The sequence below is a fragment of the Stegodyphus dumicola genome, chromosome 2, assembly GCF_044657685.1.
Source record: "Stegodyphus dumicola isolate Sdum_Otavi_A_Nest chromosome 2, ASM4465768v1".
In the NCBI taxonomy this organism is placed as follows: Eukaryota; Metazoa; Arthropoda; class Arachnida; order Araneae; family Eresidae; genus Stegodyphus; species Stegodyphus dumicola.
Window position 1 is genome coordinate 79,733,064 of NC_140769.1, and position 26,893 is coordinate 79,759,956.

The 26,893-nt window shown below is 32.7% G+C and overlaps 1 protein-coding gene across 2 annotated transcripts in view; it reads left to right on the forward strand.

Moving 5' to 3' along the window:
• The first annotated feature begins 604 nt into the window (after window positions 1-604).
• The window catches only part of LOC118196969 (Golgi apparatus membrane protein TVP23 homolog B), a 45,536-nt gene continuing 19,247 nt past the window's right edge, over window positions 605-26,893 (forward strand). The window contains exons 1-4 of one of the 2 annotated variants that reach the window (XM_035368443.2): window positions 605-690; window positions 13,656-13,724; window positions 17,244-17,478; window positions 21,293-21,418. In XM_035368443.2, coding sequence (XP_035224334.1) covers window positions 13,660-13,724; window positions 17,244-17,478; window positions 21,293-21,418 — 426 coding nt within the window. In that variant the 5' untranslated portion in view covers window positions 605-690; window positions 13,656-13,659. Of the gene's footprint in view, window positions 691-783; window positions 934-13,655; window positions 13,725-17,243; window positions 17,479-21,292; window positions 21,419-26,893 lie in introns of those variants that run through there. The other variant, XM_035368441.2, reaches the window with a different exon arrangement.

Consider the following 26,893-nt stretch of genomic DNA (forward strand, 5'->3'; position numbering starts at 1 on the left):
ATCCAAAACACAGAATGCTGTACTTTCTTCTTCCATATATGTTATGAAATATTTCACACATTTAAAAGAAAGTGTTTCTTCAGAGTCTTGCACAATTATTTCCATATACCTCAGACTAAAATGACAACATATTCTTAAGTTATTTTTTTAGTATGAATTTACAGTGTTTTTATGGAAATTTTTGTTAAAATGTCATTAAGATAAATTTATTTGCACACTCTACGCTTTAACTATTTCCCCATTTGACACTATTGAAAGTTTTTATTCATATCTTATTTATTTTAGTCTGCTAACAAAACTAAAACATCTAAAGAATAAGTTATTTTGAATATGTTTACAAAATATACGCGAAATTTTTATTTAAGTGAAAACGTCTATATACTATTCGAGAATTAATAAATTATCCGAAAAGTTTATGTGCGCTGAATGCCGCGCGTCTATAAAATAAATCTTTAAAAAAACAGCAGACATTCAGCCAGTGTGTGCGATAAACGCGCCAAAATTGGTAGCGCGTTCCCTCCCTCGCCAAGAGAGAAAAGTTGGTGATTCAGCCTGGTTTAGAGGAGCCTTACCCAAAACCAAACGAACTTTATCAAAACATTGTTCAGACAACTCAACCCAAAGCTTTTCTGCGGTAAATAAAAAAAAAAAATCGTTGAAGAATTAGAATGAGTAATTTCTATGAAGATGGTAATTCCTATGAAATTTCTTTTTGATGTGATACTTTATACTTAATTTTCTTATGCATAAATTTTGTTATGAGTTGAAAGCTGTTATCTTTTCTGTTATTTCAATGGCATGTGTGACGTATCCACTGTGTGTAAGGTGATTCATCCTACGTTTAGAAACTTATGTCGGTTTTGGGTGTCTTTTATTTTCAGAGTTACACCGTGTGTTAAGCTGGATACTTAGTTATTACTTCTTTCATTTATGGTAATTTCTATATACTTATTGAATTGTATGTATAAATGTTCTTGTATTTATAAATGTTCATGGACATAATTTAATTAAAACATATTAAAAATATGTCGTTTGCAAATCCAATAAATGGTTGATTAAGTGTCCTGTAATAATTATAAATATGTAAGGTAGAAACGTAATTGTACTTATAGATGTGTGTGTCGTTTAGTAAAAATTTAAGATACTTGTATATCATACTTCTGTAATCATGTTTTAAAGTTTTGATATCTAATTTATTAGTTAAAGTTTCTTCAGAAAAATCTCATGAGTGTAGTTTAAAGCTTTCAACTTTATGGAATTGTCACAAAAATAGGTAATAATGTAGCTCATCTTCTAGATTAGAGATTTTTCAAGCCCTTAATGAGAGCTTTTAATTCAAAAAATTTAAGTGACTTTCATATACTTAAATTTCAAATACTCTCTTTTTGCATCAGTAGGATATTTGTGATGGTCTGGCAACTGTTTGACTGACAGCTATCTTAAATTTTCGGTTGATCTTTACATTATGGTAACTTGGCGATTTTTTGGCGAAAATTTGGCAACCAACTCTCCTACAGCAACCCTCTATTTTTTTTCCCCGCCGCCATTTTGTCTTCACGAAGTAAAGACATGTTTCTTTTCTTTTTATCTACTGAACACTTCTTCCAACAATCTACTAGCCGAATTACACTTATGCTAGAAATTTTATCAAACAAAACTGCTTAATCATGACAAATATTCACTGCAAAATTCGGAAAAAGTGCACAATACCATACACCTTACGCGTTTTTCAAAATAACACATACACATAAACCATGTACATGCCGACTTATTTTTACTTAAAAAAACATCCCAGAATTGCACAAAAATGGCATTGCGCACACTCTTCACTATATCCATGTACACTGCTTTTTTCTCATAAATTAGAAAAATTTCACGAAAATACATGACAATTTTCTCAATCTTTAAACCCGGTAAAAAGAACATATATGAAATTACCTGATCGCGAAAAAGTACTTACCCTTTCCAAATATGAACATTTCCACATATAAAATAAATAAAATATCCAAAAACTTTTACCTCTAAATCATCTATTATATTATAAACGTCACCAACGAATTCATACCGCAACCATTACAAATACTTAGTGTCAGATATTTAAATTATTTCCATGCACGTTTACTTCAACTAAAACGTATACCAAATTCCTACAAACATAAAATTCACAAAATAACTATAATTTCATTAAAATATAATTAAATTCAAAAACACTACTTAAAATATAAATGAGCACATACATTAAATTAATAAAAATTACCTTACAATCCTAATTACTTTAAACTAAATCATTGCTAATAACAATTTTCCCAATAATACCAAATTCCTTTCCACCTTACATTTAGAACAATGCATAAAAATAATATCCTCAAATAATTAAAAATACTAACTTACCTAATCTTCTTCAGAATCTTGATTACGCGGCGGATACACTTTTCTAATTCATTCAATAAAATTATTAAAAGATTTTTTCTGCGAATTTTTCCTCCATACTTCCTCCGCTAAATAAAAAGCAAACTTCTCTTTATCACAATGCCTAAATACCCATTTCGAATTCACTTTACTTAGGGCCATGAGATCCAAAAATTACACAACACTGTTTTACACAACACAGAATAAAGCTAAATACAAAATTTCCACATTTTTTCCCGATTTCCCCCCTTTTCCGATTAAAGAACCGTAATTCGTCCATTAATATCACATGACATATCCCATGATCTCTCATTTCCCTCACGCAAAATAATGCGTAATCGGAACTGAGTACTGCTCACATTATTACCAAAGTCCCAGGTAGTAACCTTTATTGCCTCCAAAATGTCGCCAAACTACCAGTTACCATATTGTAAAGATCAACCAAATTTTCTTTTTTTTTAATCTTGGAATTTCTGTAACCAAAACTGAACTCGTTAAATGGCATTAAAATGTGGGAACCTGCCAGTTGCAATCTTTAGTGATTGTAAACGCTATAATCATATTGGCTGTATATTTGATAAAAAAAGTCAGTGGATAGCTTGGGCATTTTTAATATCTCTCATTGCATACCCAAAATTCTATAAAGTGTTAAAATAACAGAGAAATAAATAAATGATGTGCGTTTAAAGTTAAAACTTTAGATTAGTCTATATTTTAGGGTACCCCTTGGGACTAATCTTTGGATTATGGTAACTTGGCGAAAATTTGGCGACCAACCCTGCTACAGCAACCTGCTAGTTTTGTTTTGGACGCCATTTTGTTTTCACGAAGTAAAGGCATTTTTTTTTTTACTCAAAATTTTTTCTAACAATCTGCTAGCCGAATAACGCTTATACTAGAACTTTTATGGAACAAAAATGCTTAATCATAACGAAGATTAGGTGCGAAATTGAGAGAAAGTGCAGAATTGCCCACGGCTTGCCGCGTTTTTAAGAACTGCACATACACGGTATCATCCATGTACAGGTCGACCTATTTTCACTTAAAAAAAAAAAAAATCCCAGAATTGCACAAAATGGCATTGTGCACACTCTTGACTTTATCCATGTACACTGCTAAAGTCCTAGCTAGTAACTTTTATCGCCTTACCAAAATGACATCCAACTACCTGTTACCATATTCCAAAGATTAGCCCTTTATTTTTCTCAAACCTATTTTTAACAATGGAAGTTTTAACTACATCTCCAGGGTTCATAACCGTCCTTACAAGTGCTTATAAGTCCTTATATTTGAAAATAAAATATAAAGGCCCTTATAGGTGCTTACTTTTTCTAAGTCCTTACTTTTTTGTTTTTAGTGCTTATTTTTTGCCTTTAGTGCTTTTTTTTTAATGAACATGCATTTTTCCTCCCGTACCAAAGCCGAAACAATGCCGTCCAAACAAAAACTGGGAGGTTGCTGTAGCAGGTTTGGTCGCCAAATTTTCGCCAAAAAATCGCCAAGTTACCATAATCCAAAGATTAACCAAATAAAGTAATTTCTGCACCATTCAGGAATTCAACTGGCAGTTCTCAAAATAATACTTCAAAATATGAGCGTAAACCTGTTACACATTTCTCTCAAAATAAAAAAAAAATTGCTGAACACACGAAACATTTTCCGATTACTGTAAGTTTATCTAAGCACGAATCTGCCACTGTTCATAACATATGTACAAAAACTGATTAACATGTCTTTTTTTTTTTTTTTCCTTAAACGATGCAAGTAATAAAAATGTTTGGTAAATCTTTACATTACGGTAACTTGGCGAAAATTTGGCGACTAACCCAGCTAGTTTTGTTTTGGACGCCATTTTGTTTTCACGAAGTAAAGGCATTTTTTTTTTTTTTTTTAAACTCAACATTTTTTCCAACAATCTGCTTGCCAAATTACGCTTATACTAGAACAAAGTGCTTAATTATGACGAAGATTAGGTGCGAAATTGAGAGTGCCTACTTGCCGCGTTTTTAAGAATTGCACATACACGGTATCCATGTACACGTCGACCTATTTTCCCTTAAAAAAAAATCCCAGAATTGCGCAAAAATGGCATTGCGCACACTCTTGACTTTATCTATGTACACATTGACCTATTTCCACTTAAAAAGTCAAAGAAAATAGACAAAAATCCAATTCTTCTTACTCTTGTAAAAAGCGCCAAACAAATAAGTGGGCGGTTCTGCACTTTAGCAGCGAAATTCTTTCTAAGTGCTTATTAGCTAAAATCACGATCAGAATTTTCCGGAAAATGTCACATTACATGTCTCAATCTCTCATTTCTCCGAGACAAAATAATCTGTGATTCGAACTGTGTACTTCTCAGATTATTGCTAAAGTCCTAGCTAGTAACCTTTATCGCTTTACCAAAATGTCGCAAAACTACCTGTTACCATATTCTAAAGATTAGCCAAATGTTTTTTATGTGTAAGGTGTTTTTGTATTGCTTGCATTTAAGAATTAGTAACTATTTAAAGTTAATTCATTATTAAAAACTATATTTTTATCATTTAAAAAGTCTTTTTAACATTGTGAAAAATCTCCTGATTTCTTAAAATAATTTCCTGATTTTTGAGTATCGTAGGTTGGCAAGTATGTATATGTTGTTTTAATGCTTGGCTGATTGTACTCAGAGTTGTATTTTGTGTCATGATCGCTCTATCGTCAGTTTCTCGCCAAACATTTTTGGCGAGAAATTCCACGGTGCCATATTACTATCTAAATTTTTTGTCTACATTTCGAACTTTAAGCCTAAAATGTTTCCAAAAATGTGGTTTTTGCACATGCAAAAACTGTGTTTTGAACACTCAATTTAAGCTAAAAATTCGAAATAAAAAGAAAAATTTAGGTAGCAAAAACGTAAAGTTTCTAACCAAAAATATTTGACAAGAATCTATGTGCACAGTGATATGTTTTAACTTAAAAAAACTTCTATGAATTGTATAATCTAGGCAGTGAAAGAAACTATGAACTAAGCACACTTCGCTTTAATAAATTAACATAACAACAATAAATTTCAAAGAATACCATGTACACAACATTCTGTTTAAACTTAAAAAAACATCTACGAATTGCACAACCTAGGCATTGTGCACAAATCAACAAAATAAACTAAAATGAATTACAAACAATTCAAATAACAACAGAAATTCATAGTAAAAAAAAATGAACATAATCTACGAAATAAAAACAAATAAAGTGCATTTACCATAATACGTGAATAAAATTTCGCCAGTCACACAGCGTCTGTCAACAAAAATGCCACAATTTTGCTATATCACATATCTTTCTGTGATTCAAAATTTCGAAAGTAACGATAAAAACTTCCTCCAAAGATAACTTACTACATGAAAACCACAATCCAAATCTTAAACTCCGCTGACAACCACATACGTTACCAGCAATCATTTGACTGCAAACCCACTCAAGTCTATCAGAAATACCATTCTTCGTCCGAGTTCTCATATCATCTTCGCATTTCGGACATGCCAAACTCTGTTTTAAAAGTCCTGACTCCCACAGAAATTCCAAACATGCACTTCTATCTGCATAAACACACCCATGAACAAAAGACTCGTTTACAACTCCAACATCGTATCTTTTAATACTAAATTTACTTTGCACACAATCTAAAATACGCAACTGAAATCTTGCCGCCATGTCTCTAAGTTTCAACTTCAAAAGGGTTGCCATACAAACAGCATCATCCACCAAACCATCCCACAACACCGAATCGCGCCAAAAACCGGCGCAGAACACGTATGGTGATCTAAGGGCACATATAAGAGTAGAACCAAAGTTATTACCGAATTAAGAGTATCTCGTTCAAAAGTAAAGTTTTCAACATACGTTATTCAATTTAATTCTTTTATTTTGTGTGTGAGTGAGAAAGAGATACAAATTGAAATCTGCTGTGCGACGGGAAGTTTTTCTATTTGTTGCGTTTAGAAAATGAGGTTTCCCATTTTTAATATTGCGATTTTAGAATTGTAAAGATTTTGAGTAAGGTAAAATCATGTCAGGCTTATTCTTAACATACAGAGGAGTAAAGTTTTTTATGTTATTACAGGTTTGAATAATTTGTAAATGTAATTGTATAAGGAAAATTATGTAAAATATTAAAAAAAGTTAAGAAGGGTATTTAATTTCCAGGGTTCGTAGCGGTCCTTACAAGTGCTTATAAGTCCTTAATTTGAAAATGAAATGTATTACTTTTTCTTTAAAGCCCTTATTTTTTTGTTTTTAGTGCTTATTTTTTGCTTTTAGTGCCTTTTTTTTAATCCTTTTTTTTGGTTGATCTTTACATTATGGTAACTTGGCGATTTTTTGGCGAAAATTTGGCAACCAACTCTCCTACAGCAACCCTCTATTTTTTTTTTCCCTGCCGCCATTTTGTCTTCACGAAGTAAAGACATGTTTCTTTTCTTCTTATCTACTGAACACTTCTTCCAACAATCTACTAGCCGAATTACACTTATGCTAGAAATTTTATCAAACAAAACTGCTTAATCATGACAAATATTCACTGCAAAATTGGGAAAAAGTGCACAATACCATACTCCTTACGCGTTTTTCAAAATAACACATACACATAAACCATGTACACGCCGACTTATTTTTACTTAAAAAAACATCCCAGAATTGCACAAGAATGGCATTGCGCACACTCTTCACTATATCCATGTACACTGCTTTTTTCTCATAAATTAGAAAAATTTCACGAAAATACATGACAATTTTCTCAATCTTTAAACCCGGTAAAAAGAACATGTATGAAATTACCTGATCGCGAAAAAGTATTTACCCTTTACAAATATGAACATTTCCACATATAAAATAAATAAAATATCCAAAAACTTTTACCTCTAAATCATCTATTACATTATACACGTCACCAATGAATTCATACCGCAAGTATTACAAATACTTAGTATCAAATATTTAAATTATTTCCATGCACGTTTATTTCAACTTAAACGTATACCAAATTCCTACAAACATAAAATTCACAAAATAACTATAATTTCATTAAAATATAATTAAATTCAAAAACACTACTTAAAATATAAATGAGCACATACATTAAATTAATAAAAATTACCTTACAATCCTAATTACTTTAAACTAAATCATTGCTAATAACAATTTTCCCAATAATACCAAATTCCTTTCCACCTTACATTTAGAACAATGCATAAAAATAATATCCTCAAATAATTAAAAATACTAACTTACCTAATCTTCTTCAGAATCTTGATTACGCGGCGGATACACTTTTCTAATTCATTCAATAAAATTATTAAAAGATTTTTTCTGCGAATTTTTCCTCCATACTTCCTCCGCTAAATAAAAAGCAAACTTCTCTTTATCACAATGCCTAAATACCCATTTCGAATTCACTTTACTTAGGGCCATGAGATCCAAAAATTACACAACACTGTTTTACACAACACAGAATAAAGCTAAATACAAAATTTCCACATTTTTTCCCGATTTCCCCCCTTTTCCGATTAAAGAACCGTAATTCGTCCATTAATATCACATGACATATCCCATGATCTCTCATTTCCCTCACGCAAAATAATGCGTAATCGGAACTGAGTACTGCTCACATTATTACCAAAGTAGTAGTAACAGGTAGTAACCTTTATCGCCTCGAAAATGTCGCCAAACTACCAGTTACCATATTGTAAAGATCAACCCTTTTTTTTAATCAAGAGCATTTTTTTTCCCCCTACCAAAGCCGAAACTAAATAAACAACTTTTCTTCCTTATAAATGCAACGTCAGATGGTGAATCATACTCCCAGAAATTGCTTTCCCCCCTTTCTCTGCATTAACGTAACCTATGGTGCGCGCGAGAGTACAGACAGTTGCACGTCGTTCTTTTGGTCAAAAAATTGCGAAAACCGTAGAAACTTCCAGTACATTCGGTATTCTTTTCTTCCCACCCAAATACTACACACGTTTGAATTTCTATCAAGATTTTAATAACTTGCATTATCGTTCCGCGTGGTCAGTTCATATTCGTGTTTATTATGATGGTTATGCTTATATTATGAGCATATGCATGAATATTTATAATAATATAGTTGCAGTAACTGTTGAAGTATAGATAAACTTCCAAAGAATGGGTGTGTTTTTACACAGATTAGCTTTCTGAGGAATAATATTTGTAATGGCTTAAATAAAAGGAAAGTAATCAAATAGTCAATTTTTTTTTTTCCCCAATACATTATACAATAGGAGGTTGGGAGGTTCTCCCCCTTCTCTCCAAAATCTCTAATATTGTAGCAGCGGACCTTTTTTTGTCACTGTCCAATCTGGATTGAATAGGACTAAAAGTTTTCGTGGTCTACCCAACCCAAGCGAAAATTGATTCTATTCTGGAAATTTACCGCAGTCTGTTGAAAATTAGAATCAGAAACACCCCAGATTAGTAAGTCTCTTTCTTTTCCTTTATTTAGTTCTTTATTCTCCGAATGCCAGCAGCTGTTGATTCCGATTGCGTAATATCACATGTGGAGGAATTACGCCGCACGTATTGCGCAATAATGTTTGCGCACATATTGCGCAATAACGTTTGTGGTATTTTGCAGCGATAATTAATTTTGATCTTCAGTCTGAGATTTCTTTATGAATACTTTTACATTGTTAAGAGTTTTACTGTGCTTTCTAAGCAGAATATTTCTTAGTTCCGTTTTTCTATTTTTATATGATGCACATATCGAAATATCAAAATCATTTATTTAGCCGAGAAATTTAAAGAACGGCTACAATCTCCCCCACTCCTCTTTTTCCAGTTACTATTCGGAATATTCAGGTTAGTTAAGCTTTTACTGTTAAAGGATGACTGCATGAAGCAATTTCCCGTCTTCTGATTTCAGAAATGTGCCTCTTTTTTACTTAAATTACTTTGCTTGGAATATATGTTGAGGGAAAACTGTTAGGCAATGAAAATTTAGAAAATGTTCAGAATTTTGATTTAAGTTAAATTATTTAAATATTAATATGAGTGGAAAAATAAATTGTATTTATTATTAGGTGCCAAACGAATACAATTAATATGGCTTATTATTATTTATTTTCTATATTTTGAACTAAAATTTCATCATTAAATCTCCTAATATCGTTTAGTTTTGCATAGTTTTTTTTTTCTCTCATTGTAAACTAATTCTTTAACTTGAACTGTCATTTAAAATTAAAAAGAAAAAAAAAGTTATTTTCCATGCTTGAGGTAATGCTCATTCTCTTAATAAATATTGCATTGCTCATATTTTAAATTGCAAGTCTAATTTATGTTTAAATATTAAATCCTGTCTAATTACATTATACACAAGGTTATGCAGTTGTGTATAATGTAATTAGACAGGTGCTTAATTTTTTTCTTAAAATGTGCTTGAAAAGTGCTTATAGGTGCTTATTTTTTTTAACTAAAATATGGCTATGAACCCTGCTACAACTTTGATAATACAGTAAAAGCCCTACTATCTGCAATTCCTCTAACCAGAATGCTGAGGTTACCAGAATATTTTTGAATTTTAGAAATGAATTTTCTCAAAAAAATTAAATAAATGAGGGATATGTTATGCCATTATACACCGAAGAACCATTACATTATGATCGCCCTCCATCTATAACAATGGGAAGAACAAAAGCCACTGTGCGTGTGCAGCTGATGTTGGAATATATAAAGTGGCTATGCATTGCCTTTCCAAACATAGCACGATTAGCGACATAATGAGAAAAGAAGCTGATTTATCAGACTTGGATAAAGGTCAAATCGTTATAGCTCAGCAACTGGGAACATCAGTGTCAGAAACGGCGTGTTTCATGGGCTGTTTTACGTTCAGTTGTTATGAGCACATATTGAAAGTGGTGTATGGATGGTGAAACAGCAAGTCGTTGCCCAGCTGTGTGTCGTCGATCGCGGATTGATTGCAGTGAGTGGAGATTGCTACACATTGTTCACCATGATGAAAAGCTACAACAGCCCAAAACACCACCAGCTACAACAGTGGCGACCCAGGCAGTGTTTCTCAACACACTGTTCTTGCGTTTATTGCTGCGTATGGGCCTACACAGACGGATGCCGAAGCATGTCCCTGCACTGATGGCATGTCATCACCAGCTGCGTCTGTAATGGGCCAAGAAACATCAGAATTAGACATTAGAAGAATGGCAGAAAGTTGCATGATCCGATGAATTATGTTTTCTGGTCCATTACATTAACGGGCATGTGCTAATACGCTGATTTCCAAACGAAACCCTGGCTCCCAGATTTAGAGTTGGACGGAGACAATCCAGTGTGTGTTTGGGGGAGGTGTTATGGCTATGTTTTTCATGGAGCACATTCTGACCCATAATCTCCATTGAGCAGTCCCTGATGTCTGTGCGCTACATTGCAGACCAGGTAAACCCATTCATGACAACAGTATTTCCGGCAGGGGATAGTGTTTGCCAGCAGGGAGTAGTTCGAGGAACATTCCAGGGATTTTTAAGTCATGTCTTGGCCTCCAAATTCACCTGACATTAATCCAATAGAGCATTTGTGGTTCCAACTAGAAACCAAATTCGTGCTGCCATGCTACCCCTTCGCAATGTGCGGGAATCGCAGGACCAATTGGTGAGTGCTTGGTACCAGATACCTCAGGCTGTGTATCAATCAGTACCTTGTGGAGTCAATGTTGCACCAGCTGCTGTCAGTTCCAGGTACTAGAGGAGGTCCTACATGCTATTAACTGGGTGGTCATGATGTAGTGGCTCTTCAGTGTAGAGCTTGTAATACTATTAATATGTACACATTGTTGCCAAACAGTGTGATTTAGTACAAGTAATATATAAGCATGAGATCATGATACACATCATAAGAGTTTATTTTTGCTTAATGTAAATTCAATTAATTCTTGATTAGCCAATTTAATTTTTGTAAGGATAGATATAAGTTCTATTTTTTCTTTTCGTTTTGCAAAAATTAATATTTTAGATGTCATGAAGTATTTTTAAAACTATGGTATCTGGGCATCAACAAAAGCCACCATATGCTACTCTGAAAATGCATGAACGATGGCAGTGTAATGTAAAAATTTATGTGATTTAATTTTTTTACTTGCTACATATGTAATTTATATTTCTTTATTATCTAACTAAATAAATAATGATCTACTTATTTAATTAAACTCCTGATGATGATTCTAAAATGATGTGATTGTTTAAACTTTTGCCAGAATGATTGACAATATCTCTGCTAACTTTCACGTTTGGCATTATTTCATAATCTGATCAGATGTTTTACTTTCCTGTTTAAGGCCTATGAAATATGTCAGCTTTGATATCCAATTATCTGGAGCTCTCAGGATAGTCAAGCTTTTGCTCTACCTCACTGCTACTTGTTCTGTAGAAGTCGTCCCAAATTTTAGTCCCACCCCCCCAAAAAAAAAGAAGGTACTTCTTTATTTTAGTGGTCCTAAGATTGAATTGCCAATCAACTAAGATACCTCAGCAAAATCTAGCTGTGTGTTGTTATTCCTTGCCACAGGATCGTATATTAGCACGGGCTGCATGTTCGTATACCTTGTCATGTAATTGTATGTTGGCACTGTGTTACATTTTTGCTCTTGCTGTGTATTCTTATATTATTCATTTTTGATGAGGTTTTCTAATTCACATTGCTCATTTAAAAATATAGTCGTTGCTTTTTTTTTTTTTTTCTTTTTTATGTGTGTGTGAATATGACTTTAACAATCTTTAATTCACCAAGTAATGAAGTAGATGCCATATCATTAAAGAAACTTTTATCTGGCAAACAAGTATGCAATAATGGCCACAACATGAAACTTTATGCTGATGATGAAACCATTTGGAAGTGCAGTGTTAAAAATTGCAAAAGAAGGGCCTCCGTGTTGAAAATTGAGTCCCTGTTCCAGAATATCATTCATCACTGCTATTATATTTATGTATTCTTGGGAAGAGGAGTTGACGTGCATGAAATGATATAACAAACAGCTTAATATATGTGAAAGTGCTGCAGTTCACTGGAACAGTTACATGCAATAAAATAATAATAATAAGGATAAGGAGTCTTAAAAATGATTTTAGGAAATGGCATATGAGTATTGTTATTATTAGCCCAAAGAGCATTAGTCCAGAAATGCTACTAATTTAATTTTGACATTTTGTGTTGATTTACTTTCTGCATTGATTCACTTTTTAAACTGTTGCCACCAAATATTACAGCCCTGTATTATATTTAAAGAAATTAAATAATGAAGAATCTGTATAAATGTATGTTTTTCGCATTGTGATAAAACAACAGAACCTAGAGCCATCAAATTTAATCCTCCACTGAATATGGGCATCTGGAAGCCCTAATTTGGAATTTGTTTTATTATCTATTTCATATTTTGTCAGACATTAAAGAATTTTTTTATTTACAAACTCAAGGATTTCAAAGCTAAGAATGGCAACACTGTACGAAAAAAATTCCCGAGACTGTATATTGGAAATTCTAAAGATATGCTCGTTTTAAAATTATTTTGCAATATTGCTGTTGAATTGAATTTTTTTGGTTTAAACACGAACATGATATTTAACAAATAAAGGTAACACACAAAACTTTAAAAAAAAAAAAAAAAAAAAAAAAAAAAAAAAAAAAAAAGCCTTCTTGGGCATAATGTAATTTTATTAGTTTTGATTGTATTTATATATATTTTAAAATTTGTGCTTTTTGCAAGCTTGGTGAAAATATAGTAGGGATCCTGATGCAAATCTAAAATTGCCAAATATTGTTGGGGGCTGCTATAACAAAGAAGTACCAAAAAGGAAATATTAGTTAATTTTTAACTTCCTTACAAAACCCAATATGGCTTACTCGAGTTTAGGGTTACATAAGACCAAAGCAAAATTCCTTTCACTGTGTTGTGACTTCACATCCATTATTGGCAATAAATTGTGCTGTTTGGTGACATTGTTGAGAATGGTTAATGACAAAGTATCAGAAATTATTATTATCAAAATTCTGTAGCAGTCAAAATATAATACTGGTTTCTTTATTGAAAATTAGTGTATTTCTTCATTTTGTTGCAGTTTTATTAAGAGCTGAATTTTATCTTTTTACTAAATCAGCTCTTTTATTAAAATTTATTAAAATTTGTTTTGGCCATTTCTTTTTTAAAAATATGTTAAAGTTTACTGGTATCTTTTTTTTTCTAGATGAATGATGGGGGGCCCTGATGATGTAGCACTCCATTTTTCAGATGATGTGAATCATATTCCCAAAAAGTTTGTATTGCAGAATATTTTTTTCTTTTAATCAATTCTGTTTTTCTCAAGTAATGCTCTATAGCAAAAATGACCAATTAAAATTGATCTAGAGTTATCAAATTATGAAGGTACTTAAAAAGTTTGTTTTGAGCCATGATGAGATTTTTTTTTCTGAATTTATTTTAAAAAATTGAGTTGTTATCACTTGAATAAAACTTTATTCAGATCCTGTGATTACATCTTATTTTGTAATTTGTACTAACTTTGTGAATTTTTTGAATATGACATGATATATTTGATGGAAGTAGTGATGTTCGTCATAATCTGTAAGTGCTTACTTGATGTCTATTTTTAACCACTTGCGCTAAAAAGACATGCCACGCACGTCGAGATGCTTTTGTCTCAAACCGCAAGCGACGTGAACATCACGTCGATAGGCATTTATCGCAAAAATGAAAATAACGTGGTGCACACGTCGCCTAACAATGAGATTGTTTATTTCTCGAGTTACAGCTCTGGATTGCACTCGCAGACGCAGAGTGTCTTAAATGAGACACTTTATTGCTTGTTATATTGTAGCACATGGCACCGCAACTGTGAAGTTTAGTCGTAGCACAAGTGGTTAATGATTTATGAAGTTGAGGACAGTTTGGATGACATTTTGAGATACTGCAGTCCGGGCACCTGTAATTTATTGACAGCATTTAACTGTTGTAGTCATTTGTGTCATTTTTGTGTTTGTGACACTATAGATCAAGTATGTTCTGTTGGGGAAAGATCAGCTGAAAATGCATGCAAAGGCAGAATCTTAATCTGCAGTGTATTAAATGGGTATCAGACCTTGAGTGCAATGTATTGTTGCATATTGTCACATTAATAGATAGCCAGCGGCCGAGCGATAAAATCGCTGAACACTGGTAGTTCAATCCAAGGTTCGAATCCCGCAAATGGGCTGGCTGCATGGGCGTTTTCGTGGTTTTCCCCATGTGTAACGTGAAAGTCCTCCATGAAGGCATTCCTTCCCTTCGGCAGATAGCCCTCGAGGTTTTGCCATAATCACACAAACACATTAATGGACAGCTCTAGAATACTTTTGAAGATAAGGGAGAACCTCAGGTCTTAATACATCTGTAATATAACTTGTCTAGCTAATCAGAGTGCCAGATATGAATACCAGGCTAATGGAAAGCAATCATATCTCTGGAGTTTTTCATTAGTTTCAAAATAATCTTTTCCTACATTCAGTCTGTGGTTCTAAACAAGTCTGTTGTTGCAGGGCTTCAATTGCTTTGGAGTGAGCACTGCCTGTAATTATTCTAAAGCATTGTTTTGAACTAGTTCCAATTTTTTTCCAAGTTGTTTTAGACCAGTAGCTCAGCTCTGTATTCATTAGCAGGTCTGATGTAGGTCTTAAAAATAGTACAAACCAAGTCTTAAGAAACACTCCATTGCCCCTGCTAACTTCTCTAATAATTTATTTCTGGATGTACCATTCTTCTGTGCCATATAATATCTGCTGTAGCTCAGTATGGAATCCAAAGTGATTCCCAAGTAAGTAACATTTTCAGTTTTATTTACTTGGTTCAACCTGCAGTCATTATTCAGAGTTTTTCAACTCGACTATCAGCAGTTGAGTGCATAATTTAATTTACTTCGATTTTTTTCATTTAAAAAGTGATATTAAGCCATGGACCAGATTAAAACAGGCAGTGGGCCATATTTGACTCTCAGGCTGTAGTTTGGTGACCCCTGGCATAAACAATTGGTAGGAGCTCAAGGAAACAGTTGCCAGCTGACCATTGGCGACTAAGAAATTGCAATTGGTGAGTGAGATGTGATAACCTTTGAAATGTCTGGTTAATATTTCCGTAAATTTTTTTATTTTTTTATTTTTTGTAACAGGCAATGTTCTGTTTATAATCAGGCCATGCTTATGATTCCGAATATAAAATAGATTTCTACATTACATGATTTATGGTTCCTGGCCTCATAAAATGCTTAAGCAATTGGTTTGCAGTTGAAGCTTTGCCATGAGATTTTCAAGAGGCATTTTAATTGTCGCTTGTAGTGTAGGGAATTGTTGGAAACGTAAACAAAAAAAGGTCATTTTGCTGTCCACGTTCCATTGTTGCATGCTGATTACATATGTTTGTGAAGTATTTCATGAACTTCAAAAGTATCTTACCAAATTTTGCAGTAGCCATTTATTGAAATTACAATTGTTTATTTTGCTGCATGAAACTAATGTGGAAATGTATACCTGTATGATGCTTTCAATATGATTGTTGTGACTAGCATGCCATGTGGTACTCCGCTGTTTGAGTTGTGATTAAACATGTTTGCTAGTTGTTCAATAGACAGTAATGGTTCAGCACATCTTACAAAGTTCTGCAATAAAACTAAACGCCACATCTAGATTTCTACATGTGTGCTTTAGCTGTAGTCAGCTTCAATATTCATTCTAGTTTAAAAGAAAATTTATTAGAATAACAAACAAATTATTCTAATCTAGAATCTATTTAACATCCCATCAGCAGCATTCAAGCTGCATCGAACAAATCGAAAGCCAGTTCTAATGTTCAGACTGTTGCCACCTAACGTTCTGCTTCTTCTGATTTTCACATTGCCATTCAGAGACAGAAAAAAGTGTCTATTCAAACCGGAGCACCAGTGAATTCACACAAATCCCTTCCCCCTTCCCAGTGGTCATGGTATCAAGAAATCATAAAAGTATCTTTTTATTTTTCTATGAAGTGGATTTTTCAGAATCTTCTATACAATGTGGCTGTGATCATTCTGAATAGATTGTGCTAAGTGAATGTAAAGGAAGTGATACTGCTATCAGTTGTGATATTGCTAAAAAGGGAGAAAGCAAAAGGGAATTCTGAAAGCAGTGAATTTCAGTGGTTATCATAGTGCAGAGTGTATGCAAAGTATCTTTAAATAGTACATAAACATTTGCAAGTTGTGCAAGATTTCAGTGGGCCATTCAAATTAGAAACATGCAGGTTACTCAATCGATCACAACTGCACAAAGGTTGCTTGTTGAAAGGTATAGTTGTTGAAGCTCCAGAGTCTTCACCATTAGCAGTGTGCAAAAAAATAATAGATGAAAGACTATTTCAGCACATAGAAAAACTATTTAACTAAGCGTATTCAACTGCAAAGCAGAACAAGCCATTTTTAGATTTCATAGAGTTCATCTACTCTATTAAATTTGAAGTAGGTATTTATTTTTTGAGGATGAGGACAAGGGACTGGCAACCAGAATTTTTTTTGGGCTACAGAAGTTTTAAAATTATTTTAAGTCGTGATTACGGATTTTAATTAGGTAAACATGACCAAAAAAGGAGTTTTAAGTAGAGCAGTTGAAAAGCTTTTCATAAAATTTGATATGTATAGGACTGTTACGAATGCTATAGCAAACTATAATCATTGTTTCAATCATATCAGTCTCATATGAGTTAGGAATGTTAATAATTATTTTAAAGTAGTCCTTTTTCTTATTTGTAATGTAGTTTATTTTTCGACATTTAGGCATCCTGTAGCAGTATTATTCCACTTAACATTCCGAGCACTGGCTATTTTGGTTTATTTGATGTGTGGATGGTTCAGCAACAGTTTCATATCATGTTTTGTTACAATTCTTATTTTTCTGTCTCTTGATTTTTGGACTGTAAAAAATGTAACTGGAAGGCTTCTAGTTGGCTTGCGGTGGTGGAATTATGTAGATGATGAAGGCAAAAGTCATTGGGTATTTGAATCAAGAAAGGTAAGCTCTAATTACTATTTATAATTGTCATTCTATCTGAATTTTATGTGTGATTCTGTCTAAGTTTTATGCAATTTGCATATTAACAAATCTTATGTTTTATGAAAAATTATATCATTAATAAAGATAAAAGAGAAATACGACAAAGTAAAACATAAAATTAGCAAAGCTACAACCTTATGTTTGGCATTGATTTTAGTCAAGACTATCAATTTTGAAGGCAAGCAGTTACAATTTCCTTTTCATCAGGAGCAAAGAATTCTGAAATGAAAGTTGTTCCATTTTCCACTGAGTGCTGTGTCTAGCTTGCATATTTGCAAATTGTATATCGGCTATCTTGATGTGGGTGCTCCAAGACTGCTGAGATAAAGAAATGCTGCTGAATAAGTCCGGGAGGACAGGATGGCTGTTGAGAAGGAGCTTGATCACTTGTCACATGAGTTTCAGGAAGACAACTCATTGATCGAGTAGATTCTAGTAATGAAAGCTGAAAAGTCTTGAAAATTACAAAATAAACTACATAAGAAAATTAAAAATAATAATACATAATGCAAAATAAGTCCATAAAGCTCTATACAAAATATTTACATCTATATACAGAGTAGAAATGGCATAGAAAAGTCCTACATATGACATATGTTTAACAGTGTTATGGGACCAGGTAACATGGGAGGTCCTGTGCAAGTATTGACTCTGAGGGTGCTGCTTGACTTTGCTGCAAAACAGAAAATCAAAAGTTGCAATTAAAATAGCATTTCTGTAAAAATATTAAAAACTATACTGTAAAAATATTAAAAATTCGTTATACTGTAATTATACTGTAAAAATATTAAAAATTATACTGTAAAAATATTAAAAATTCGTAGTGAAACACACTGTGTTAGTTCATCAAATCACAGTCCTGGGCATTCTTAAAGTATTGATCATCGAATTTATGAAGATATTTTTCTAATGGTTTGATTTTTAAATCATTATGAAGACATTTGTTTCTCGTGAAGCTGTGGACATTCATAATAATACGTAAATACCTGTTTTGCACTACTTGGGGTTTGTTCATTTCTATTTTCATTGCTGCTGCCCACGCAGGAGAAGCATATATCATTATCGGTCTGATGGTATTTAAATAAATCATTCTTTTCTTGGCTAGGTCGAGTTTTGAATATTTCCCAATAACCGGGAATAGACATTTAATCACTTTTAATGCCTTCTCTCTTATGTGATCAGTGTGATGAGTCCAGGTATGTCTGTCATTAATGATGACCCCCAAATAGGTAGACAATAGGGATTGGTTCTTTAAATAGGAATAGTAATTCTTTGATGTTAATTTTTCATATATATTTGCAGATGATTAGCAGTTGAGATTTGGTAACATTAATTTCCACTTTCCATTTTGCATACCAGTCTTCAGTGTGAGGTTTTGACTGCATGATTCACATTAGCAGACTTTACTGCCAAGGTGGTATCATCTGTATAACATAAAACAAGTGAAGGATGTATCTTAAAATGGAAATTGAATACCACTTTACAAAGTTTGTTCAATGAAGTAGGGTTCATTAACACAAACTTTAAATGCCCTGTCTAGTGAAGGAATGAATGGTGAGCAATAGTTCTCTTGCAGAGTTACAATTAATTTGGTGATGAGACCCTCATGCCAGATGCGGTTGAAAGCTTTCACCACATCTAGCATGAGGATAGCGATAATTAATTTATGAAGTGCCGAGCCAGAAAATTCCATTATACATAATAGCTGCTTAGTAGTTGAGAAGTGCGCATGGAATTTAAATTGTTCTGGTGGAAGCAGAGCTAACTAGGAATACATATGCTTCAGAAGAATTTTTTTATAAATTTTTACCCAACATAAATAGTAAACCATCCTGCTGCTTATGATCCTTTCTTTGTTTCAGGAGGAACATGATTCTTTCGACTTTCCACTATTTAAAATAAGAGTGGAAAATACATGCTTTAAGAATACTGGTGATATTACGCACTTTGCGTCTAGGAAGTTTTTTAATAGCAGTGTTCATAATGCTATCAACATCTGCCACTTTTCTTGGGTTGCAGGTTTTTTGATAAACTGCAAAACTTCAGCTGTATTAGTCAGATTAGTTGAATTACTTGTAGAGGGTGTGTTGAACCAATCACAGACATGCAAAAGTATGTGTAATTCAAAGTATGTGTCGATTGGTCATTCATTTGGATAAAATTGATATTCAAGATGTGAGGCAAATATATTTGCTTTATATTGGTTTGATTTGGCCATACTACTATTAAAATAGAGTGGGCAATTAGTAAAAAAGGTAACTTTAAGATTCTTAGAGTTAAAAAAAAAAAAAAAAAAAAGCACCATTCCTGGTACCCAGCTGAAACATCTCTTCGCTACATAATTCTTCTTTATAAAAGGCAGGAAGGAATGTTGCATTTTGCATAAATAATAGCCTGTAATTTGGGATTTTTAGCCTATGAGACTGCTGAGCACTGAGCACGAGTTTCAGTTATGAGTACAATATCAACGTCAAATTATTTATGAATGGTATTTTTAGGTGCATAATCTTAAGATGAAGTTGGTTTATCTGCACTGAGTTGTTTAAAATGTAATGAAGAGAAGGCCTTGGTTGTATTTATACGTAACAGGATTAAAGTGAATGAGAAGGTAGCACTATCTCTTAATTTGCTTTATCAAGGTAGTGTCATTGTGTAGAAACTTTGTCCCATTTTGCAAAAATTTCCTGTGTCAAAAAACTAGGATCATCTTTTTTTTCTGGTCTTCTTCTTCTAAAGGTATTTCCTTGAATCGCCTTTTGTTGCTACTTTTGAAGTTGTAGTTTTTTCAGTTCAGTTGTTGATCTCATTTTGTGATCTTCTTGTAACTCTGCCACATGTTCATTGTTAACTTCTAAACCTAGAGATGAAATATCATAAGTAAGAAGAAAGGTCCTGTATGTCAAACCCTCAACATAGTTTGGCCATAATTTCCTCCAGGCCAAATACATGTCAGTCACTTTCTGCTGGCTTTGTTAATGAGAAAAATCAAGCAACGGAAAATATTAAAATGATGTTTCAGGAAATTACTGAGTGTTAATTCTTCAACGTAGTTTGCCTCAAGACATATTTGAAAATAAAGTATTGTTTGTTTATGAACTAAATTGTTTATGATGAAAAGTATTTGTGATTTGATATTCCACTGTACATATGTTATTTGGTCACTTTTCAATATCTCAGCATAACCTCTTCAATTTTAGAATTGTATCACAATCAATTCAGTACATCTAAACATATTTAATTACAAACAATTCTTGTAAAACCAAATTTTCAAAGTGGCACACAATGTTTATTAAATTCTAATTTTGTTATGATGCTATCCTCCATTCATTTTCTTAAACTCTTTTACTTTCCTTTTTAGTGAGTGAAGAAATGTAAAACATTCTTATAGAATTCTTGTGCACTCTGCCAAGTCATTCAAATTTACAGTACCTTTTAACTGATTTGAGTAAGCTGTGTGTTATGAAGTGCCAGTATGCGCTTTCTGTTGCTCCTTTTTTTAAATATTTTCATTATTCATTATGGTTTTAGCTTTCATTCACTTTGTTTTACACATGTTTTACTTGATTTTGTTAAGCATTGTAAGAAGAATTATGCACAGATGATTAATTGTGCATATTGCATAATTACATTTTTATGAGAGTAAATGATTCCTTTGGAATTCTGTGTTATCTTAGGTACAATCTATTAATTATTGTTTACATTATTAGTAGTTTTATGAGATAAAATTTTTGCTTTTTTAACTGCTAAAATATGCTGTTTTCCTTATGTTCAGGGAGAAGATGCAGCTGTTACAGATTCAGCCGAAGCACAGGTGTTTTGGTTAGCTCTTGTCCTTACACCTGTAGTATGGTTTCTTTTATTGTTTATTAGCTTTTTTAGGCTAAATGTGAAATGGTTTGTAAGTATTATTTTGCTGTCTTCTGTTTTTCTTTTAAAAATTTCTTGCTTTTCTTTGTTCTATTTTAATTAAGTTTTATAATATGTATGAGTTTAGTATTATTTATAAAATACTTATTATGTAATATATCTGCCATTTAAACTCTTATAAAGTACACATGATAAATAGTGAAAATTAAAACTACAATATTTCTTTAAATAATTTGAGAGGAATTTTGAATAGAGAGTTCTGTTTATGTGCTTTAACCATTTATTAGTGTAGTAAAAATAATTTGTAGATATTCTTTATATTTATAGACTGCTTTTTATAGATTTAGCTGATGGCAGCATTATGTCATACTGTAAAATTTGTTTTGATTACTGTACTTTCTTATTTTGAAAACAACTAACAGAAAATTTTCAATAAAACTTTCTATAATTCAATATTACAGAAGCAACTTTCAAAAAGATATTTACAGATTGTTTATCAATACCACCTTCCAGAATTTCATGTCCTATTTTTTCCTCATCTCGGAAAATTACTTGTTCAGGAAGTTACAAAGTTCAGCATTGAATTATTAAAGCGAAGAAGTTTAATACTTACATTTTACAGAATTCTTAATTACCATCATAAGGTGGCTCAGCCATGGAAATAATTGAACTGAATCAAAACATTGTAACAATCAAAGAAATCAGAGCAATTAAGAGCAACTTAATTGCTCCTGTTCAGTTGAAATCTAAAATCAAACTAACTATGAAGAGGAATACAGTGAGGAATCTTGGGAAGGGAGAAAAAACAGGTCATGTCTAGTGTGTAATAGCACCATTTATCCAAATCAAAACAATATTCCCCATCTGAACTCTGTTAACAGTTCATTTCAGTCTAATGATTATTATGTTTGTAAATCAAATATTAAATCTGTAAAATCGTCAAATTGATTTTATTGAAGTAATAGCAAATATATGTTCAAATTCAAATTGTTCAGTTAATAATTAATACAATCAAATCAATTAATGAATATGCTAAGCTATAATTATGAAATAAATAGTAAATAAATTAAAATGCACAGAAAATGTGTTCAAAACTATAATTCTACTATTATTCTAAATTATGTGAAGATAAATGTTAGTATCAAATATATTTTCAGACACTAATTTAAGAATTTTCTTAGAAAAGACTTACTCTGCTTATTTAGAAAGAATTTTTACTGTTCATATCATATGAAATAAAAATAGTAAAAAATAAACAATTGCATAAAACAAACATGTTTGAATCAATTGTTATTAATGAATATATATATGTAAAATATAAAATATAGGACGGCTTTGCTCTATGCAAACTAGCAACCTTTAATTAACTTTCCACAATTTCAGGATCTTCACCCTAGACCACTACTTTCCAGAACATGCCAGCCTATTACCTATTACATAACCGCTTCTATAAATAGAAAACTTCTATTAAACTGTTCAAACATTTTGCATCAGAGAGAGACCGCTTTCTCCCTTTGCTACTAAGGTCTGTGTTGCTACTTAGTAACTTTCCTTTGTTAGAATACTATGATGCATTGAATTCAATCTTATTTAGTAAAGAGTAATAATATACCTTTTGACTTGAATAAAGATATGGAGCTGAAAATTTAAATCCTGCTGTGTCGTCATTTCATTGCCAAGCTTCACTTATGTGCCTGACTGCCAAAATATTACATATATATGTAGGATTTACTTTCAAAACAGAGAGCACGAATATTGCATTTTTAAATGCTTTTATTTTAATAATAAGAAATAGATAAAAGTAATAAAGGTTAAGTAAAAATAATTGTTGCAGGATTCATGTAATGATGCACAGACACTATTAGTTCCTCCGGCGTTGATAGAATACGTTAGTACACGGCTAGCTTTAAATAGTATAAGCAGCTAAAGGCAGTTAACACACAAAAAGACCAAAGAAGACCGTTTGTCTTCTTTAACTCTTGAAGACCAGCGAGCCGTCTGCTCACATCTCCTACTCTCGTCCACGTCTGGACGCTGTCTGGAATGTTCCGCACTGCGCTGTGCTGGAATGACGTCATGATGCTGGTATTCTAATTCAGCATCGGTCGTCGATGGTCTCCACAGCTTTGGCCAGCCTGAAGGGGCATCGTCCACGATGTCTGTTGAGTGGACATCACTATCATATACCTGCAAAGAGAATGAAAAAAAAAAAAAAAAAAAGAAAAGAAAAGAGAGTATCAGGTCCTTAGGTTTTGAGCTGATACAAACATCAAATCAATTTGACCATGGCCTCATATGGTCAGCCGCAGTAGATGTCAAATTCGGTCCTTCATGGCATCCTACTTTTTCGACTTCATATCTGTCACTTGGTCTAACAGCTATGATTTTATATGGTCCATGAAACTTAAGTCATAGTTTCAAATCAGTCCCATACTGAGTTCTCTGAATGGCTACCACGTCGCCAATCTTGTACAGTTTCGGTTTCTTACGTCTTTTGTTAAATTGCTTACGATTCTCTTCTTGTATTCTCAAAATGTTGTTTTTCGCATCTTCTCTCATTTCATCACGTTCTTGCATCAACTGCTTTATATATTCTTCATTCAATATCTCACTAATTCCTAGATCTTCCTTGTTCTTCATTTTTGTGCCTAGGAGAAGCTCAAACGGTGAATATTTTGTACTTCTCGTAGTTGTGCTGTTGATTATTCTCTGTACATCTGGAACGAACTTAAACCATTTCGTTGAATCCTCATATGATAATTTCGACAAAACAGGAATGAAAATTCTATGGATTCGCTCAATCTGTCTGTTACCTCTTGGAATACCGGTAGTAATTTTGACATGTTCTATGCCTTCTTCTGTACAATAAGCTGAAAATTCTTTCGATGTAAAGGCACTACCTCGATCTGAAATGATTCTGGCCGGATTTCCAAATACCGTCTGTTGTTGCTTCAATTTTGAAATAACTTCTTGTGTAGTTGGTGATTTCACTAGATAGAACCAAGTAAATTTCGTAAAAGCATCGACCACAGTTAGAATGTGTTGGTATCTCCTGTTCGTCGATAGAAGAGGTCCAATGAAGTCGACATGGTACGTACTCAAGGGAACGTTTTCTTTTGGTACAGGATGAAGAAATCCTTCTGCTTTTCCTTGCTTCTTGTTGTACAGTATACATTCTATACAGTTAGCAATTACTTTTTCAACTTTACATTTCAGTCTGGGAATATAGAATTCTTGCTCTACAGCATTCGCAGTTTTCTCTACAGCAAAGTGACCTTTTTTATGTACCTTCTGTATGATTTCGTTCTGTAAGGATTCTGGCACTACTAGCAGATCTTTACCATTTTCAAATTTGTACAGAATATCATTTCTCAGGAACAATCAATTTTCTTCTCCCTTCTCAACTAAATTCTTTATCAACTTCACATGTTCATCTTCATTCTGTTGTTGTGCTAACCGAATCTTCTCAGTTACATCGGATGTGTATGATGTTAAAATTAAAGCATTTCTACTTAGAGCATCAGCATGTTTCATTTGCCTTCCTGAACGATGTACAATTTCGTAATCGAATTCTTCAATAAACATTGCCCATCTCGCAAATTTGGGAGTTAAATCTTTCTTATCTAAAGTTTTCTGAAAAGCACTACAATCAGTAACAATTTTGAATTTAGTCCCTAACAAATAGTTTCAAACTTCTTCAGAGCTCTTCTAACTGCAAGGGCTTCTAATTCGTAACTACAGAGTTTCTCTTGCTGCGGTGAAGTCTTTTTACTCATATACTGGATTGGGTGATAATTACCATCATCAGACAATTGGAGTAATACCGCACCAAAGCCTTGACTACTAGCATCAGTATGAAGTTGTAATGGATATCCTTGCTTAAATATGTGTAGAACAGGTGCTTGAGAGAGAATTTCTTTTAATCTGCAAAATGCTTCCTGTTGTTCGGAATCAAACTTAAAACCAATACCTTTTCTAAGCAAGTCACTAAGAGGTTTAGCTATTTTAGCATAATGAGGAATGAATTTACGAAAATAACCTGTTAGTTCTAAAAAGCTTAGTAGTTGTTTACAGTTACGCGGTTGTGGAAAGTTTCAAACAGCAACAGTTTTGGAAGGTGATGGTCGAATAGTTCCGTTTTCAATTATATGTCCCAAAAATTCAATTTTACGCTTTAAGAATTGGCACTTTTTGAAATTTATTTGTAATCCATATTCCGAAGCAGTTTTGAATACTCTTTCTAATTTGTCTAAACATTCATCTTCATCATTAGCTGGTATGACTATATCATCCATATAAATAATTAGTACACCTTCATTTAACAAGTCACGAAATACTGAATAAATATACCTTTGAAAAACATTACATAAATAGTTTTGGACTAATACATAAACCAAAAGGAGCTTTAAGAAATTCGTAAATACCATTATGCGTTACAAAAGCGGTATATTTGGTGCAATTTTCATCTATGTCTACATGAAAAAAGCCATTTTTCAAATTTAGTGTCGTGAAGACCTTTGACTGTTCTAAACGATCAAGTATTTCCGGAATTAAAGGCAGTGGAAATTTGTCTTTAATAATCTTATTTAATTTCCGATAGTCGATGCATAATCTTTTAGAATTATCACGCTTTTTACACAAAACAATAGGTGCTGCATAGTTAGAGTTGCTAGGTTTTATTATTTTTTCTTTCAGCCATTCCTTAATTTGATCGTCAACAATTTTTTGTTCCGCGAAAGACATGTATCTTCTATTTTGACAGACAGAAATTTCATTCCATAAATTTATTTGCATCTTGAAGTCAGATTGTCTATTTTTCCAAGGCTGGTATTAATTAATTAAATTACTGTCTTTCTTTATGTTCTGCATTCGAAATGTGCGATAAATCAATCTCGTTGACAGAAATAGCATTCACCAGATGTGAAAGGTAATTAATTTTCAAGCCACTTCCGCTTTCGCTTTCGGAGTTTTTGTTTAGATTAACAGAGACGACAGGCGATTGAGAAAGATCATAAACATTTTTCTATGGCACAGCAATATTCAAATTTCCCATAACGCAACGAACGTTAGCATTTCGAGATCACTCAGCAGTTATCAAGTTTACATTACTTTTATTCCGATGAGAAATTATTTGAAGGCCATTCTCGGTAAAGGAAAAGTTAAACTGATTCATTACATCCAAACCTAATACAATTTGATTACATAACGACTTAACCACATAAATTTTCGTACAAAGTGAAAAACTATCAATTGAAATATCAGAAATGAAAAAGCCAATGGGATACGTTTGCTTTGATTCAATTCCGTTTAATGTGATATCGCTACAATTTAAATTTGGAGAACCAATCTGCTTGTGTAACTCTACGCTGCATATCGTCACATCTGAACCAGTGTCAACTAGACTATCAACTAAATGATTATTTATTCCTACTGTCTTCATAATTCTATCCTTATCAGAAATTTGTTGTATTAAAGCTGCTTGTTGTGTCTCGGGGTTCTGGCTTTG